The sequence below is a fragment of the Hyperoodon ampullatus genome, assembly GCF_949752795.1.
Source record: "Hyperoodon ampullatus genome assembly, chromosome: 6".
NCBI lineage: Eukaryota > Metazoa > Chordata > Mammalia > Artiodactyla > Ziphiidae > Hyperoodon > Hyperoodon ampullatus.
Window position 1 is genome coordinate 51,513,167 of NC_136919.1, and position 20,854 is coordinate 51,534,020.

The following is a 20,854-nucleotide window of genomic DNA, read 5'->3' on the forward strand; positions in this document are numbered from 1 at the left end:
AATTATCAGGTCACAGTGTAGGTGTATGCTTAGCTTTAATATATATTGCCAGTTTTCCAAAGTGGTTGCTCCAGTATGTACTCTGGTAGTAAAGTCTAGTACAGTCAGCCTTCTGTATTCAGGTTCTGCATCTGCAGATTCAACCAAGAGCAGATCAACATTCAGGGGGAAAATTTAAAAAAACTCCAGAAAGTTCTAAAAAGCAAAACTTGAAATTTGCCATGTGCCAGCAACTATTTACAAAGTATTTACATTATAGTTACTATTTACATAGTATTTACATTGTATTAGGTGTTACAATAGTCCCCCTTATCTTCAGTTGATATATTCAAAGACCCCAGTGGATGCCTGAAACTGCAGACAGTACCAAACCCTATATACACTATGCTTTTTCCTATACATACATACATATGGTAAAAGTTAACTTATAAATTAGGCACAGTAAGGGAATATTCAAATTGCCAGCATCACATTATTAAGTTAAATAAAGGTTACTTGAACGTAAGCACTGTGATACCATGACAGATGATATGGTAACTTAGACATCTTCTAAGTGACTAATGGGTGGCATGCACGAGACAAAGGGAGGATTCACATCCCTGGCAGGATGGAGTGGAACAGTGTGAGATTTCATTATGCTGCTCAGAACAGTACACAATTTAAAACTTATGAATTGTTTATTTCTGGAATTTTCCATTTAAGTTTTTGGGCTGCAGTTGACCCAAGTGGGTAACTTAAACCGTGGAAAGTGAAACCACAGATAAGGGGGGACTATTGTTTAAGTAATCTAGAGATGATTCAAAATATACAGGAGGATGTGCGTAGGTTGAATGCAAATACTATGCCATTTTATATAAGGGACTTAAGCATCAATGGAGTTTGGTATACAGGGAGGTCCTAGAACCAATCCCCTACAGATACTGAAGGGCAACTGTATCTCTGTATCTATTTTTTTTTAAATACTATGATTAAAGACACTGCTTAATTTACCTAATGGCTATTTCCATTTTATATCTGTCAATATGACAGTGAAGAGGCATCAGTGACTTAGAACTAGAGAGGTTTCTGTGCACTGATGTTGTGTGCTGTGTCTTTTATTTAAAAAATAAAAATTAGGGGCTTCCCTGGTGGCGCAGTGGTTGAGAGTCCACCTGCTGATGCAGGGGACACAGCTTCGTGCCCCAGTCCGGGAGGATCCCACATGCCGCAGAGTGGCTGGGCCCGTGAGCCATGGCCGCTGAGCCTGCGCGTCCGGAGCCTGTGCTCCACAACGGGAGAGGCCACAACAGTGACAGGCCCGAGTACGGCAAAATAAATAAATAAATAATGAATAAATAAATAAATAAAATTAGAATCAGTAACTCTTCTGAATCTTGGCAACATGGTTTTTTACTTATTATTATTTACTTTCTATGGGCAGCAAACATTTCAAGAAGCTTAAAAATAACATAATTTGTCTTGTCTGTATATCATTTCCTTTCTTCCAAGAACATGTATGATGTAAGAAATTATTTTGATCATGTTAATGTTCTACTGAATAAAATAGATCTGGGATTTTCCAGTAATCCAAAAAAATATTAAAGATTCTGAGGTGTTTTATATGGGTTCTCAGGGCAGAGAATCCAACTCTATGAGGCTGTATTTATGCTCCTACTATTCTTGACCTTTTTTAAAAAAAATTATGCTCTGGGTGATTACATTCAGTTCATTTACAGAAATTACCTCTGGGATCACCCAAAGATTCCTAATCAGGTAGTGAAATAGTTTACATACTAATCAGCTTCTGTTATCTTGCTTCCTTATCTGTAACACAAGAGTCTCAGAAAGCAAAATGATCTACAAAAGATGATGCAGGGTTTAGAGTCAAGACCAGGTTCAAAACTAAGATTGGCTGTTTGCCAGGTGTGTTACCTTAGACAAGTCACCTAAACCTTCTGAACCTGTTTATTGAAAGATAAAGTGGGGATAACAATACTACTGTACACTGTACTCATAAAATTTAAATAAGATGAATAAGCACTTAGCTCAGTGCCTTTCTAGAGTATATACCACAGAGTTGTTAGGTGTTTTTGTCTAAATGGATTAAAAAGTAACTTCCAAATTTAAAATTCTTTGTTGTATCTTTGTACACCAACCAAGCTAACTTGGATTTACTTCCACTTTATTTCTTCCCTGCAAGCCTCAAATGTACACACATCCACTTAGAATAACTCTGAATTTTGAAATATTAATTCATAGTAGGAAGAATATTCAGAACTCTGAATATGGGAGAAAATCATTCATGTTAATTGTATAGCATAGCCTGGGCTTCATATTAAGTGAGTAGTCCTCAAAATGAAGATTCTCCAAATTATTCTCTACAGTGAATAGGAAGTCACGACAATGATAAGGTTAAACTTTTTACAAAATAAAATCACTACCAGACACTTTATGCCAGACACAATTCCACTATTTAACAAATCTTCTCAATAACCCTGAGTGGTAGATAAACTAAGCTGTGTTTACAAATAAAGAAAGGCTTAGAGAGGTCAAATTCATTTGCTCAGGGCCACACCCAAGTTTACTAGCTGTTAGCAATGAAAATCAAACCCAGGTCTATGTAACTCCAAAGGTCATAAACTTAATCCCTCCTTTCCATTTTAATGCACATAATTTTTTTTTTTAAGGCTTAGTATCCTGGAGAACATCCAAAAGGCATTTTAGTGGTCAGAGAGCATTTCTGTTTAGAAGCAGCACCCAGTGATACATAAACACGGCACCATCAAGTTTACAACCTCTTTCCCTGGAAAATGGACCTTACCTTTAACAGAAACGTTGAAAGGCTTTTCCACCATCCCAGCCACCGTGTTCACACTGCAAACCCAGACTCCTGAGTCAGGGGGCAGGATCCGGTGGATCGTGAAGGTGGCCACTGAGAGATGACCCGTGTGGTTAAAGTCTTTTGGCTGGAAAGGTCAAAAAAAAAAAAAGCTTCTAGATATGTATAAACACAAAGGTTCTTAACACTGACCCCATCGCATTGTTAAATAAGGAGTTTTCTAGGGGAGATTAAGAAGATCATTGCAATGCTTGTATAAGCATTGGCTTATTTCCAAAGCTATTGTAGTAGCCCTGAAAGTTTACGTTGGATTGATGCCCTCACAGATCCTGCTGTTGTATTTGTGTGTTTGGGAGTGTGGGGCAAACACTTCCAAGCAAAGAGTCTAAGTCCTTCTAAACTGCTTCTGGTAACATTTGTTCCTTTCTGGTCCAATACAGAGATGGCTGGGTGAGGAGACAAAATGGCGTCTTAAAGTGTTTGAGGGGCTGCCGAGTATGGTATTGTGGAAAAAGTCAGGGCTCGGAAGACACATAGACCTGAGTTCACATCCCAGCTCTGACACTTTTGACCGATTCCTTAGTTACTTAACTTCACGCAGCCAGTTTCCACTTCTGCAAAAAGGGGACAGGTAATGTAAAGTAAGATGTGTATAGTATGGTCAGCCCTCACTAGATGGTAGCTGTGACTTCCACTGACTCATGGATACACCAACAAGATTTTGGAAGCTGTCAGTTGGCTTCTACTACCTAATGGATTATTTGAGTGGAATCAGGGACATCTGATGTGTGAACATTCTATATATCCTGCCCTCAAGAGGTCATTTGGATCTGCCTTCTGGTCAAGTTGATTTTCAGTCAGCTTTGAGAGAAAAATAAGATAACTATTTCAAAATCTTAGATAAGAAAATACATCAATTTCCTGAAGATCACTTGTGACACAGAGAAATTTGAGGTAGTTCCTGTCTCTGCTGCATTTGGGATTGTTGGGACAGGGAAGGGAAACATATCGGAAAAGTAGCTTATTCCTTTCCAGCAAAGAAGAACGCTGTGATAGCACCCTAACCAGTGGTGGACACCAACAGTGAGGACAAAGTGCAGAGGCAGAGACCCAAGGTATGTATTCAGACCTAAGGGATTCTGTGGATCATAGTTTCTGGATTGGAGGTGTGGGATCAGGTCTATCTAGAGTCAAATGGATTATGCTGAACTCTCCTCTGCTTTTTGTCAAAGCTAACAACACCCTAGCTTAGGAGGATGCAAGCCATGAATGGAATCCAGCCTTTAGCAGGGTGAGTGCTACACTGAAAATATCTAGTAGTATAAGGAGGTCAGATTAAGAATACAGCCACTATGTAGAACAGTATGGAGGTTCCTTAGAAAACCAAAAATAGAGCCCCTGTATGATCCTGCAATCTTACTCCTGGGCATATATCTGGAGAAAACTACAATTCGAAAAGATACATGCACCCCAATGTTCATTGCAGCACTATTTTCAGTAGCCAAGACATGGAGGCAACCTAAATGTCCATTGACAGATGAATGGATAAAGAAGATGTGGTATATTTATACAATGGAATATTACTCAGCCATAAAAAAATGAAATAATGCCATTCACAGAAACATGGATGGACCTAGAGATTATCATACTAAGTGAAGTAAATCAGACAGAGAAATACAAATATCATATGATATCCCTTATATGTGGAATCTAAAACATGACACAAATGAACTTATGTATGAAGCAGAAACAGACTCATAGACATAGAAAACAAACTTATGGTTTAGAAAACAAACTTATGGTTACCAAAGGGAAAAGGGGGAAGGGGAGGGATAAATAAGGAGCTTGGGACTAGCAGATACAAACTACTATATATAAAATAGATAAACAACAAGGATTTACTGTATAACAGGGAACTACATTCAATATCTTGTAATAACTTATAATGGAAAAGAATCTGAAAGAAATATATATGTATAACTGAATTACTTTGCTGTACACCTGAAACTAACACAACATTGTAAATCAACTATACTTCAATTTATAAAAAGGCTATAATTTGTTCTACAGAAAAAAAGAAAAAGAATAACTCTTACATGGAGCACTGTCCCATCTGGCTTCACCAGGGTCATTTCTTCATTAGCAGGTAGCGGCCAGCCAGATGCTTTGCAGATGGGGTTAAATTTACCACTGTTTACTTCTATGTGATCTGGCAAATCCTCTATCTTTGGGGTCATCCTTGGCATGCCTGAATGAAGGAAAGAGCACTGTGAAATCTAATCTTTAACACAGCAGAAATAGAAATAATAAAAGTAGCTACCATTTAGTAAGTCATGCACTGGGCAAGAACTTGGCAAATATTATATTGTTTTATCATCACATGATAAACTTGCGGGGTGGGTGCTATTCCCATTTTAAAGACGAGGAGACTGAGGCTCTGAGTTCAGGTTCAAGCTCAGATCTTTATGACTCCAGAATTCACACTCTTTGGCCATAATGATGTACTTTCTCAGTGGACCTAGGAGATACAGCCTCAATATTGAAAAAATCATCAGCACCACATCTCTGCAGATCTTACTGTCCACTCCCCCTCTTGCTTTTTAAGGGAATTTTTTTTACAAAAACAAAAACTAGTTCTTCTTTCACTCTGCAAGCCCCCAATACTGCCGATCAACAATATGTCAAGTTTTGATATCTGAGAGATGTCTCATTAATTGGGAAGTCTGCAAGTGGCCGATGATTAATTATATTCACATTTACATTGAAGAAGTAAAGTGGAATAAAACTCCCCCAAATCAATTTCCCATCAATAGCCAAATAAAAAATACTGCTGCCAATATGGAAAGGAAAAAATGTCTCTGCTATCAACAAAGGTATCAGGAGCCCTTGCTTATTATCTGCAGAGTAGAGAATGAATAATCCTGAAATATAACAATTTTATTCTGAACTGTAAGGTTTTAGAGAATTTTGGAACATGTGTAACTAAATGTAAGACATGACTGAAAACAGTCCAACACTTAGTAAATAATGTAGGAGACGGAGATGCACTTAAAGCAAATAAGGGAAACATTGGAAAAGTGGCTTAGTCCTTTCCAGCAAAAAAGAACAACAGTCACCTACATACTGTTCCATATCAGCGGTGGGTCAAGGTAAACACACCAATATTGATATTTTATATTGATATCCTATTTCTCAGGCCTAGAATGAAAGAGGTGAAGTGTATGGAACAGGAGGGAAAAAGATCTAATAGCCACAAAGATAATTCCTTGATGTATCTGCAGACTTGGAGAGATTGTGATTAGAAAATTTGCCAGACTGTTCAGCCTACATAATTATTGCCATCGGAATTCTTCAACGTGCTTTGACATTTTCAAACCATATCTTTTCTTCATTGTCCCCTTGCAGTTTCTGCAGCTGGATGGGGGTGGAGGAACAGCTAGAGTGTGGAAGAGGGTGTGAGGGAAAGGGAGCTGCTCCCCAGAAGCCCGGAACCTGGTTCTAAGTTTGAGATTCTCACACTTTTTGTAACATCAGCCTTGGAACAGAAAGGAGGAAGTGGTGCAGAAAATCCAAATCATTAAGCTTGTTTATTGCCCACTTTCAATCCATGTTCTGGCCCATAGCCTTTCCTTCCCTTCCTAGACCCTCCCAGATTCCCGCCCTGTAACAAAGTCCAAACGCTGGGGAAGAGGAGAAAGTATAAAGCTGACAAGCTAAAGCCTTTGAGAAAACAGTTGGTATTTCCCCACATATTTGTTCTGATTTTTAAAACTCACAGGCAGAAGACCATAAATGTCTTATTACTCTGAGTGTAGATTTCACTGGACATATGTTATTTATATTTGACTGAAAAAGTAATATATGTTTATTATTTTTAAATTTTGAAAGTATGCTTCTTCAGATTTTAAAAAGTATATTCTAGGGTAAGCATTAGCAAACTTTCTTGAAAGGACAAGATAATAAATATTTTCAGCTTTGCAAGCCATATGTTCTCTGTGGTAACTCCTCAACCCTGTTGTGTAAGAGCAACCTTACACGATATATTGTAAACAAATGGGCATGGCTGTATTCCAATAATTTTTTTTTATGAGAACAGATAGATGGTTGGGCAATAAAAAGGAATGAGATACATACTGACATGTGCTACAATACAGATAAACCTCAAAAAAAGTATGGTAAGTGAGAAAAGCCAGCCACAAAAGACTATGTATTGTGTGATGCTATTTATAGAATAGGGAATATCAAGAATAAGTAAATCTGTACAGGCAGAGAGTAACTTAATGGCTGACAGGTGCTGGGAGGAGGAAAGAATGGGAGTTACTGCTAATAGGTACACACTTTCTTTTAGTAAAATGAAAACATTCTAGATTATGGTGATGGTTGCACAACTCTGTAAAAGCATTCAATTTTACGTTTTAAAGGGATGAACACTTCATGGTATAAAAATTATACCTCAATAAAACTGTTTTTAAAAAAAAGTACACAAGGGACTTCCCTGGTGGCACAGTGGTTAAGAACCCGCCTACCAATTCAGGGGACATGGGTTCGAGCCCTGGTCCGGGAAGATCCCACGTGCTGCAGAGCAACTAAGCGCATGCGCCACAACTACTTAACCTGAGCTCTAGAGCCAGGAGCCACAACTACTGAAGCCCACATGCCTAGAGCCCATGCTCTGCAACCAGAGAAGCCACTGCAATGAGAAGCCCACGCACCGCAACAAAGAGTAGCCCCCGCTTGCCTCACATGCACAGCAACAAAGACCCAGCACAGCCAAAAATAAATAAATAAATAAAATAAATTTATTAAAAAAAAATAGTACACCAGATTTGGTCTGTGGGTCAGTGTTTGCTGACTTCTGCTCTACGGTAATTCTGAACTAGAATTATTTAAAACTTCATTTTGAGGATAATATTTTTCATTTTTTTCCTTTCATTATATCTTTCTTTTTTAAAATATCTTTTATCCAAATCCCTTCCACATAATTCTTCCACTGTTGTGGATATCCAGGGAAAAGGCTGGTCCTAGAGAAGAGAGCAAAAGCAAAAGGCAGAGTTCTCAGCTGGCCAGTTATCACTTAATGTGCTACAAAGAACATATGGTTTATTCCTTAGTGGAAAGGCCAGTGTGAGAGTCCATAGAAAAGATTCAGAAAGCTGTCCTTTAGAACATGGTATATATTCTTCCCTACTTCAGGATGGAAACAGAAGGAGTTTAAGAATCTTGGGCTAGTGGGGCAAGAATTATACCAGAAAAGCTTGGTTCAGACATGCTGAACCTGGCCCTGACTACAGTGTTACCTTGCTTTACCTTCTTTCTCACACTGGAGCCCTTGGTGTCCTGGAGAGCAGAGGCATCCTTGGAACCGATCACACATCTCCCCATTGGTGCAACTGCACCTAAGCTTACAGTCTGGTCCATAATAACCAGGCTGGCATGCTGTAAACAAAGACATCAAAAACCAGCGTTAAGATAGGGAAGGAGGAAAACTCAGGCTATAGGTGGCTAGTTTTACTTCTTTTCTCCAAGCTACCAAGTAGTATTATTTATCTGAATTACCAAGAAGTTAAAGGGTTGAGGAATTCTGCTTCCAGGACAGTTGAATAAGCTCCTATCAGGTCACCCTTCTCAAAAATAACAACTCTATTTTAAAAACAACTACCTGAAAGCACTGAAGAGTGATGGGAGGAGGGACAGAGGGGACCATGCAGGTTCTGAGGGGAACTGAAATTTGGAAGATGGGAATGGTGTGCTCCCCATTTTTCAGCTTTTAGTCTAATGGTTGGTACAGTTGACATTATGTGGGGAAGCTAGGACCCCAAAGAAAACCTGTAGTCTTACAGACAGAGGAATCTTAGAGGACAGAGTCAAAGCAACTACAGCCTCTGGAAAGTGAGAGGGAAAATCTAGAAAGGAAGAGCCAGAGGGAGGAAGTCCCAAATCTTTGGCTGACCCCAGAACCACACATGTTAAGTGCAGACTTGAAGCAACCCAGCTAAGGCTAAAAGGAATGAACTGGGTTTGAGTTGATGCCTGAGAGTCAGAGTTTGCAGTTTGAGTCATGCCAAGCTGATTGCCTGATAGGACATAATGAAACAAAATCAACATTCTTCAGAGAAATATATCATATTCCAAGTCTCCTCAATGTAATATTCACAATGCCCAAAATACAATCAACATAAGAAGAAATGGAAAATTCTGACCCATTCCCAAGGGAAAAGAAAATCAACAGAGACCAACCTGGATGAACCAGATGTTGGAAATAGCAACTACAATAACTATGCTCAGTGAAGTAAAGGAAAATATGCTCACAACAAATGAAACAATTAGAAATTCCAGCAGAGAAATATAAACTATAAAACATAACCAAAAAGGCATTCTAGAATTGAAAAACATAATATTTGAAATAAAGATTTCACTGTATGGATGTAGCAACAGAATGGAGATGACAGAAGAGTCAATGAACTTAAAGCTAGATCAATAGGTATTCAGTCTGAAGAATACAGATAGGGAAAAAGAAAAAAATGATTGGAACCTCAGGGACCTAAGGGACAATATCAAAAGGTCTAACATACATGTAATTGTAGGTCCAAGGAAGGAGTCTGGGAGAACACTAAAATATCTCAATTCATAAAATCTTAGTGATTTCTTGAGCCAGATGTGGGCTGGGATGTTAATAAAGGTACTCCTATAAATCTGGGTCTAGAGACATATTCACCATGAAGTTAATGAAGCTTATGTTCTAGACTCCTCACATGCATGTATCCCTTCTGGGGCCTCGCAAAGTTTTCATATATGCACATGTTTTTTAAAATTTGTGTATGATTTTTTAATAGTCTTTAAGGAGGAACTGGATCTACCCCTACTCGGAGGCACCTTTTACTTTAAGGTGTACATTTCTGAGACCATGTGGGATTCCTCTACAGCTAAGGCTCCCTCAGTGTTCCACAGGGGGCAGATACAGCATTTAGAAGGAACTGAGTGAGGTTTTGCAGGTAGTTGAAGCTTACTTTTGTGTAACTCTCCTCTTTGTCCTCTTACTCTAAGCCCCTAGAGCTATGCTGTCCAGTATGGTAGCTGCTAGCCATGGATGGCTATTGAGCTCTTAAAATATGGCTAATCCAAATTGAGATTTCAAAGACTCGGTATGAAAAGAGGAATGTAAAACATCTCATTAATATTTTTTCTATTGATTACATGTTGCTATGGTAATATTTTTGATATATTGGGTTAACTGAAATATTACAATTATTTCAACTGAAATATTACAATTATTTCACCTGTTTCTCTTACTTTTTTAATGTGGATACTAGAATAATTTAAATTACATATGTGGTTTGTTTATATTTCTACTGAACTGCTCTGTCCTAGTGCACTGTTATCAAGTGGCTGGAGACCCCATCACGGCTCCCAAGAATGCCAGATGTGGAAAAAGCTGATTTTGTGAGGCAAATACTGAAACACCATTGAGCTCTGCCTAATTCACCAGATTAGCATTCATTAGGGAAGGTCTAGCATATTTGGCCACAGGTTCATGTTAAGTTACTGTGTGATAGTTGATGTGAAAAGCTTATTGGAAAGTAGATGGGAAACACATACCTCTGAGCTTCACCAAATGGGAAAATATATATTAAAAAGGGTAGAAGGAATCTTCGAGTAGGTGAAGTTAGTATTGCTTGTGTAAGGTCCACGGAAGATAAGACCTTAACTTCCTCGATTTTCAAATCCCAAATCCTACCTGGATCTGACCTACAAGCAATGATATTTATGATGCACTGAAGATAACAAATCTTCTATGGGTTTCCAACTCAAAGTGTGGTCTGAAAACCAAGAGCATCACCTCGGAGCTTGTTAGAAATGCAGACCCTCACGCCCCAGTCCAGACCTATGAAATCAGAATCTGTTTTAATAAGATCCCCAGGTGATGTATATAAGGAGCACTTTCTATGAGGTCCAGAGTCTTAACATGAAAGCATAATTAACTTTGGATGAAGATATCTTTGATTCAAAACCCTGTAATTCAGCAATAGACAGTTGAGTGAGCAGTCCAGGTATGTCCTAAACAATGATTTCCAGCAAGCTGGATCTCCTTGATATACCTGCTAGAACCTTTTCTCTTTAGGGGTGTGACTGGTGCCTACCTTCATTGCACTGCAGACCCTTCCAGCCTGTGGCACAGGAACACCCATAGGGGTCTGGGAGACAGAACACATAGGACTTGCATCCCTCTGGTCCACTACACCTTTCTTTACAAGTTCTGCCAAACGTGTGCAGTTCACAAGCTGTGGGTGAGAAAAAGATGATTCAGAGGCAAATAGGCAGCCCTTTGAAATGCAGGATTCTTCTTTTTAAGGGTCTCTCCTAGACCAGTGAACATGGAAAATAATCCAATGTAAGCTGTGGAATTGTCAGTGTAAACACACCCTTATGGCCCATTTTATAGATAATGAAACTGCCTCACAGAGAGGACACTGCAGGCACAACCCCCAGTAGTGCAGTTTGCGTACTGCACAAACCTAGGGAGTGGCATTCACATCATAGATGTCGTAGATTTGTACACTTATTACAACTTTTCAGTGGTTAACAATAAAGAGCCTTTAAGAAAGGGCACCTTTTTGGAATTTACTCAAAGGTACCATATGGGCTCACAGAGGCCATTTAGCTTCCATTCTCAAATGCGTCCAGATCTAAAAATTCTAGGTCCAGCAACAATGGCTTTTTAAATCCACAGGTTACTCATCAAGCATTTTGTGTGTGTGTGTGTGTGGTACAGGGGCCTCTCACTGCTGTGGCCTCTCCCGTTGCAGATCACAGGCTCCGGACGCGCAGGATCAGTGGCCATGGCTCATGGGCCCAGCCACTCCGCAGCATGTGGGATCTTCCCGGACCAGGGCATGAACCCGTGTCCCCTGCATCGGCAGGCAGACTCTCAACCACTGTGCCACCAGGGAAGCCCCTCATCAAGCACTTTTGACTTACCCTTCTCACATGTTCTCCCCATGAACCCAGGAGGGCAAATGCATTCTCCAGTATCTTCGTGGCAGATCCCATTGTTCATACAAGCAGTGCAGACACGGTTACATTCAGGTCCCCACTTCTGAGCTTCACATCCTTTTTTTTAAGGAAAACAAGACTATGGTGAGTGGAGCAACTTCATTCCCCAAAGCTTTATTGAGCACCTGATACATGTTAGTCATGTGAGTGGGCACTGGTGAACGAAGATAAATAAAACACAATCTCTGCTCTCTAAAAGCTAAGAGTCCAATGTGGGAGACAGACATGTGATAGAAAATAATGATAACGACAAAGACAGAAGTACCTAATTCTGCCTTAGGGTTGGAATAGGGCATAAATGAGGGCTTCTCAGAGGAGGTGGTATGTGTGTTGAATCTGCAGGACCCACTAAGTGACAAAGAAGATAAGGTTGGAGAGCGTGTTCTGGGCAAAGGCTAGGTCGGGAGGAAAACACGGCATGTTTGGAGAGCTGCAGTTATGTTAGAGACAAGAGCAGTGGTTTTCAAAGTGTGACCCCTGACGAGTAGCATCACTATTACCTGGGAATCTGTTAGAAATGCAAATCCCAGACTCCCATCAATGACCTACTGTATGAGAAACTCTGGAGGTAGCCTAGCAACCTATGCTTCACAAGTGTTTCAGATAATTCTGAGGCATGCCAGAGTTTGGGAATCTCCAGTGTAAAGAATGTGGAGAATAACCCAAATGGGAAAAGAATTTGAAAAAGAATAGATCCATGTATATATGTAACTGAATCACTTTGCTGTACCCCTGAAACTAACACAAAATTGTAAATAGTTCAATATAAAATAAAGATTAAAAAAATAAAGAATGTGGAGACAGAAGACAGCTAAAAGGGGAAGCAGGAGCTAGTAGCCCCCAAATATTTTTCAGGTAGAAAACATATAAGAAATGAAGCAAGATACAAAATTGAAAGTACAAGAATGGTAAAATGCTTCTAGATTCATATTTCCTGGCTCTTTCTCTCCAGCACTTGGTGATTTCAGATTGTTATTTAGGATACCTTCTGATAAGGAAAGCCCAGGAGGAGCGGGGTAGGGTGACCCTTTGTGGTCAGGAATTTAGTTTAATTTTTCTTCTGAAAGGAACTAATGTCTTTGTCCCTGAATATTAGTCTCACGGTGGTAAACTTGGACCTGTGCCTACAGCTTATAATATTTTTGGCAAGAACTCCTAGTTATCAGTATTTTCTCTAAAATAATCAGGAAGACTGTCAACATAGACCCAGGCTTACAGGCAACCACTTAATTGATAAAGCTACAAAATGTCTCAAAGCTAATATTTACATGCCTTAATATATAAAGGGAAAAATACTTCTGCACAATTAGTGATTTCTTGAGACCAGACCACAGATTATCTTCACATGATGAAAACTAATGATAGCAGACACTGGAGATGAAAGGGGTTCTCCTGTTACATTAAAGTATGTCTCTAACCCTGCACCGATCTGAAGACCTGTCCCAGCTTCACTCCTAATCCTGGGAAAGAGGAAGGGATTAAGCTCAAGGAAATACTTAAGGTGATCTCTTAGGGATGCACAAGGCAGGAAAAGAGCTCCTTGATAAGCAACAAGTATGCAGTTAGGCTTCTGTTATTTTCTTCAAAAGCCTCGTGGTTTTGTATTTTAGGAAACCATAGATCCGTGGCATACAGAGAGAAATCTTATAAACTTAATGTTTTCGAGAAATCTTTTGCCATGGAGAGAATTTACGCCAAAAAGAAATCCTACACGTATAACCAGTATGATTTTTAATACACATCTTTAAGCACTGACTATTCCTAGGGTTCAAATGTACCTGGAGAGATACCTTACAGTTATGAGAAATGGACAAATGCCTTCAACTGTACCTCATTTTTTAGTAAACATCAGAGGTCAAATGGAAGGAAGTACTTTTAAATAGGATGGTTGTGGCCCAACTCAAACTTTCTTAGAATGATTTTAGATATTAGCAGTGCTTTTCAAACAGTTTTATTGAAATAAGAGCCAAAGAGAATAAATGTGCTTCTGGCCATCTGAAAAGGAGACAGCTTGGAGATCAAAATGTGTTTGAAGTCTTTTGCTGTATCTTAAAACTTCAGGGAAATTTAAAATTCTAATCTATGATAAGTCATGTTTGTTTTGTCATTTAAAAAAAAAAAAGCTTTAAACCTTTTACCATATATCGACATTTGATGTTTTTGATATTGTTGGAAAATCTGCCAAGTTAGCCCAGACTCTGAGTGCCCCTGGTACATGGCGCTCTATCACACTGGAGAGACCATCTTAATGAAATGAATGCAAATTGTGTCCTTGCCAGTCTGAGAGTAGAGAGGAATGAAAGGGGATTTCACCTGCCCAAACTAGATGAACCACACTTTTCATATGTCTATTGTCATATCGCAGTATCTGTTTATCTATTTATGTATGTACCTGCTCTGCTTGGGAATTACCCAAGGGACAGTGATTCATCTTATTATCCTTGTATTCTCCACACCAACACAATGCCTGGCAGAGATTTATAATCAACACGGATTTGTTGCATGCATGAATGAATGCATAAATATAATGCAAAGCAAAATAAGTACTCTTCACAAGTTAGTGATGCTAATCATTAGAGGAATGACAGGGCATCCCTAGTACTTAGACCTGAAGGCCTGAACATTTAATATCATGAATACCTAACATAACCGGAGAAAATTCAGGGCAAATTTTTTGCTTTCTATAGATCAATTTTTTGTAAAAACCACTGGTGACAGTTACTACCCACTTTGATAGTTATAATGGGGGAGAAGTTTACACCAGTTCTAACTCTTGCATTTTTCAAACCTGAAAACAGAAATCACATTTGAGAGTTAAATGATCTGGAAAGTTGGGATTTACAGGAGACTTAATGTTTAACTAGATATTAGGCCAACCCAGAAGGCCCAACTCATCTCCCTGTAGCAGACACCTTTTGGGGAGACTGTCCAGCTCACAGTGATTACCATTCTGTATGTAGTATGTGGCTCCACCCTTGTCTATAGCTCACTGGTCTAGGCGAGTAGATACCTGACACGTGTCTGGCCAATCTGATTGTTCTTCCTGAGAGTTCAGCATTTAGAAGTAAAAGAAACATCACTGAAGCTAAGTTAGGGTCATGGTAGCATCCTAAAGTCCACCCTCCCTCCCCGGTGCTGAGCCCCAGATCTTCCCTGGAAGATCTTTTCTGGAATTTGCTTATCAGCTTTTCCATCAATTTTTTAAAGTCTTCAGTATACTTTCAACTAATCCCTGGTTTTTGCTTAAGTAGCCAGAGTCAGTCTCTGCTACTTCCAACTAAAAATCCTAACAACCACACCATCACTTACTCCGGACTATTAGCCTGGTGAAGGCCGAGGTGAAGAGGTTTCCTCCTATGTACCTGGCCGAGTACACTCCAGCATCCTGGGGCTGAGCATGAGGCAGATGCACTTCTAAAATATCAGGTACTTCATGCCGGGGCACTGAATGGATGAAGGAACCTGTAAGGGAGAGAAGTGGAGAACAATGGGTCACACTCAAACACTGCTGTTTCCTTGTCTGCCCCCTCCACTTGATCAGCTTTCCCTGGCCTGATACAGAAAATGTGCTCTAGCATATTAGATGGGGGGAGAAGAATGAAAAGGCTGAACTATCGAATGCGCTCCCAAAAGTTGAGAAAAGTATGGTGTTGGAGCAGATAGGTTAGTCTATAGGATCTACCACCAAACAGATGAAGGTGAGGGTAGCCTAAATTTCCATCTTCTGCAGGGAAAGGCAAACCGACAAAGCTGGGGAAAATGTCAGGTAAACTTGCCAACTAATCAATTAAGAGATAACTAGAATCACTACTCCAACCTGTAAGTCATTCATCCACAGAACTCAGAAGAGTCTCCATCAATATTTCAGCGGCATCAGGCAACAGCCACCAGGTGGTGCCAAACCGTAGTCAGACCCAGACAGATTTGGGTTGTGCACTTGGACCCCCAGAACCACTGCCAATTGGCTTTCCAGGCTCACTCTGGTCATTTCCTTAGCCTTGCAATCAAACAGCATCCCATTTTACATGGCAGAATTTGAGACCCCACGTATTACATCATGATGGGATTTTCTTGTACGTTCATAGTTCATATTGTGTATTTGTAAATGTACAATGTAGGTAGGTGCATTCATATATGTATAAAAATCTCCACTTGAATTTACTTAAGTAACCAAACACGTTACCTAAGACAGCTTCTATCATAGAATCTGATTAGCTTGCATCATAGTAGCTTTACTTCAAATATCTGCCCCCAAGACTGCAATAAGATAATGACCCAGTATGTTTTATGCTATCTGATGTCTCATACAACAGTGTTGGAATGACACAAAACACATACTCACCGTTTTTGTAAATCACTGCATCTTCTTCTTTAATCAATACCTTTTTGAACGATATGTTCACATTATCTCCTCTGTCCACAGTCATAGTTAAAGTAGCTGGTAGGAAGGAAGCTTTTAAAAGAGAGAGAAAAAACAAATGAGAAAATGAGGTTATATATCTTTTCCAGGAACAAATGAACCTTGAATCAGAAGATGAGGCCTATTACTTGGCAAGAGTCAGCTGGTTTTCATGAGAGCTTAGAGAGCTACCCTGTGAAGGCAGAAGATGCCTCTGAACCATGCTCAGAAGGACCTGAGCTTTAGGTACATCCGCTTGTTTTCCTCAGCGCCTGCTGACCTGGGCACAGTGCCCTGGAAGACTCCCACACAGATACCGTGGTGCAGATAGTGACATGGGGCGGACCCAGGAGAGTGGTGGAGATCAAAGAGCACCGTGAGCCCTGGAATTAGACAGTCCTGGGCTTAAGGCCACCCTCTGCCACTTACTGAACTTTTTTTTTTTTGCGGTACGCGGGCCTCTCACTCTTGTGGCCTCTCCTGTTGCAGAGCACGGGTTCTGGACGCGCAGGCTCAGCAGCCATGGCTCACGGGCCCAGCTGCTCTGCGGCACGTGTGATCTTCCCGGACCGGGGCACGAACCCCTGTCCCCTGCATCGGCAGGCGGACTCTCAACCACTGCGCCACCAGGGAAGCCCTACTGAACATTTTTGACCCAGTTATTTCACCTCTGAACACCTCAGCTTCCTCATCTGTAATTTAGGAGTAAAAGTATTTACCTTAAACGGTTGTTAGGAATAGTAAATGATGTATGCCAAACCCCTGGGTGCTTAGAAGAGGTTAGGATCCTTCCCAAATATAAACACAGGCCACGCCGCTGTGGTGACACGTGCACTGTGGCCATGAGTGGCAGGGAAGGCAGGCAGGGGACCTCAGGGGCCACTTTTTGGGGCTCCCTCTCACCTGAGGAGGCGCTTCATTTAGCAATCTAACCGAACAGCTCTTGCTCTCTGCGACGTGCCCTTAGGCTCCTGTGAGAACTATCTGACCATTTCAGGCTGTTGTTCCTTTCTCTGTGGTTTGTTTATATTTTCTGCTCCTTTGTGTGAAGATTGTTTAGCTGACCGTGGGACTTCTCGCTCAGCATTGTATTCTGAAAAGGAACTGAGATTCTCCACTCGGCTCAACTCCAGTGTGGCTTTACTTTTTCCCCGTTCTGTGGTTTTTTATTATTTCAGACTTTGCGCCTCTTAAGCTCCCTGTTTTGGGTGTCGGAACACAGTCACACCAGAGTTCCCCTGCCGCCCAGCTGGCCACCTCCCACATTCATGACTCTAGGTGTATCGTTCTCTGCTGAGGACTAACAAAGCGCATCCACAAGCCAGCCTTGCACCTTGGGCTTCCTGATGACACAGGAGTCTGACTTGCACACAGTACGCATAGACTGATAGTCATGTGACTCAACTGGATCATGAAAACAATAAGCCCCTATTGACCAGGCATTGTTCTAAGCACTTCACACATATTTAATTTTCATAATATCTCTAGGAGATAGGCACTACAATTATCCTACTTTTACAAATGAGGAAATCAAGGTCCAGAGAGGTCAAGTAACCTGTTCAAGATTACACAGCAAGTTCACAGGAGAGCCAGGATTTGAAGCAGGTAGCTCAGCTCCAGAGGCCTTTCATAGGTGATATAACACCTTCTTTTATAAATGAGATAGCTGAGGCCTAGGTTAGAAGATGACTTGCTTGAGATCATTTGGATTGATTAATTAACTCACAGACCTTAACTATGAACACAATTCACTTATTCCTTAAATGGTGGAGAAGAAACTAGAAGGTAGTAAAAGTTATAAACAAAGACACTTCTCATGGATGAAAAATAATTGAGCTAAATTTCAGTTATCTCCTTTAATTTAATGATAAATAAAAACTGAGAGTAATAATGTCATTTTATATCCATTGTTATTTTGTATAATTTCATAACAGCCCTGTGAAGACCAGATATCCACAGTCTGTCAGTGTGGAGATGGAGTTAAGGGTGACCAAGTCCCTTCCCAGTGCCTCCTAACAGTAAGTGTGAAAGTTGAGACACAAACTCAAGAGCTCCACACTTGTTCCAGACATCGGCCATCCAGACCCATCCTACTCTGGGCCCGGCATTCTTACCTCTCACTTCCAGCCATTCTGAACTGTGCTCAGTCCCTCGAACAGATCACGTGATCACTCACGTCCAAGTCATGAACTTTCTCCCTTCTCTTCTGCTCCTTCCTTTCCCCTGTGTCTCACCAAGTCCTACTCATTCATTGGTCTCCACTTAGGTGTCACTTTCTCCAGGGGCCTTACACAATCCTGGAATCCAGGTTAAGTGCTGTCATACTGACCTACATATACCCTGCCCTTCCCCATTACAGCCCCACTCATACTAGGCTGAGCATTCCAGGAGGGTAGGCTCATGGAGGTTTTGAAAGGCAGCACAGGGATCAGACCCAAGTTTACCTTCCCAGGTCCAACACGGGAAACCAGGTATATGAATGCTTCTAAGTTACAATAGTTATAAGACTTACCTATTAATATGAAATCATAATAGTCCTCATCAGATATGCATTTGGTAATGATTAAATTACATAGCAATGTATAGAAAATTGCTTAGGGAGATGTCAGGCACATAATAAGTATTCAGGAAATGTTAACTTCATTGTGTTTCCCATGTGTGGCACAAATAGAGGTTTAAGAATACTTGTGGAATGAAAGAATAGATGAATGAATCTGATTTCAAATTTTCCTATTTTCTTCATACATTTAACATGCTCATTTGAGTTATTTAGATACAAATGGCTCCTCTCAGTCAACTTCACAAATCATGTTTGGGAAATTGGATGTTCTTAAAGCAAAGTCAATTCTCAAACAAAAAGAGGAAGAAAAATAACCTAGGTTTCTTCTGATGGAACACTCTGTAATAGATCTTTGGATGTGAAAACGTTCCAAACTTCATTTATACCTCCCTACCCCCAAATGCAATGTGCAGGGAGGTTTGAAAAAACTGCTTTTGACTTTTTTGGATGATGCCATTGATAAAAATCCCTTTGGCCATTTGGAGTATGTGAGCCAATTTAAGCTGTGTTTTGGCACATCTCAAATGGATTTTCCACTTCCTCCCCAGATGCACGAGTCAGCAGCAAGCAGGGATATAGTGATGTTTATCCTATCCTGCTGTGTCCCTAGGCAGGCACTCCTGAGTTCCCGTGATGTTTTACCAGGGAATTAAGAGCGTCATGAAGACACAGTGTTGGAGGTTTTCTTGACTCACCATAAAGAATATCACTTTCCTTACACCATATTTCAGCCATTGGATGGTCAACAAAAGAAAATCAGTTCAACAGCTTGAGATGATGCTGTTATTCAAGTACAGGAGAGAAGGTACTTCCTATTTTTCTATTTTGTCTAAACCTCCATAATTATGTTAAAAGATGATATTAACATTTTCCACAGTTAAGTAGCAAAATTAATAGTCCCGCTAAATTACTGCTCATTCCAAGGCACTAAATAATGACAACTACTGAACATTTACTGTGAGCCAGATAATGTGGGTGATTTCATTTGATTCTCAAATGTACGTGGTAAAATCTCTATCCCCATTTATTTTTTCAAATGAGCAAACTATGATTTCATGTAAGTAACTTGCGCTGGGTTATACCAGCGGTTGCAGAGCTAGGCTCAAACCCATGTCTGACTAACCTCCACTGCCATATCTCTGTGCTCTAGGTTGCTTTTGGGGGCTTCAACTAGAGTTGTTGTACTTTATAAAACAAGTGCTCAGAATTGGGGTGGGTGGTTAAAGTAAATGAGAGGGTATAGAGAGGGTAGTGCAATAAATACAGACTCTGAAGCCAGACCACTTGGCATTAAATCCTATTCCCACTATTTACAAACTGCTATTGTTATTATTATGTAAATTGTTCTGCAATGCCTCACTTTACAGTGAGCTTTCAGGAACATATCTACTGTGTAAATCAAATCTTACACTCATGGGAGCTGGCTTCTTGTATATACCATCTTACTCTTATTTAAAACGTAGGATGCTTTTGAAGATATTATTATACCCATTTCACAGATGATGAAAAAGGAGACCAAAAGAAATTGAATAACTTGCTTAAGGCCATACAGCTGCTAAGTGGTAGAGAAAGAATTGAACTCAGGTGAAGTTGAGTCTAAAAGCCATCTTCTCTTCACTGTTCCTCACTATCCATGCCTGCCTTAGCCTCATTTAACTGAACTTAAACTATGCTTTACCTGTGCTGACCTGGGCTCTCACTTTGGAGGGATCATTACGGTTGGTTTTTGACTCCCAATATTCTGTTTTAATTTGCTCTACGGATTCTTATTTATACATTTTCAGGACAGCCCAGAAAGGGCACTTCTCATGTCAATCCTGTGGGACCATTGGGGCACAAATCTCAGATCATCTTCATTCAGAATGTGGGCATATCAGCAGAAGGACATAACTCTTTACACAAGTCAGATCCCAAATGACACATGTGAAAAATAACAGAGCCGACTTTTCAGCCACGATAGCTTTGGCACACCTCACATCCCTTTGTTCAACCTCTCTTCCCTCATCAGAGAGCTGCATTCCTGGGA

At 40.3% G+C, this 20,854-nt stretch overlaps 1 protein-coding gene across 6 annotated transcripts in view; it reads right to left on the minus strand.

The window, feature by feature from the left end:
• Window positions 1–20,854, minus strand: part of TEK (TEK receptor tyrosine kinase) — a gene marked incomplete at both ends in the record, with an annotated part of 108,248 nt that overhangs the window by 35,568 nt on the left and 51,826 nt on the right. For 3 of the 6 annotated variants that reach the window (XM_079706187.1, XM_079706185.1, XM_079706184.1), the window contains 6 exons: window positions 2,801–2,945; window positions 4,915–5,066; window positions 10,957–11,097; window positions 11,795–11,926; window positions 15,179–15,331; window positions 16,212–16,322. In XM_079706187.1, the coding sequence (XP_079562313.1) occupies window positions 2,801–2,945; window positions 4,915–5,066; window positions 10,957–11,097; window positions 11,795–11,926; window positions 15,179–15,331; window positions 16,212–16,322 (834 nt within the window). Of the gene's footprint in view, window positions 1–2,800; window positions 2,946–4,914; window positions 5,067–8,125; window positions 8,255–10,956; window positions 11,098–11,794; window positions 11,927–15,178; window positions 15,332–16,211; window positions 16,323–20,854 lie in introns of all 6 variants that reach the window. The other 3 variants (XM_079706183.1, XM_079706182.1, XM_079706186.1) reach the window with 2 other exon arrangements.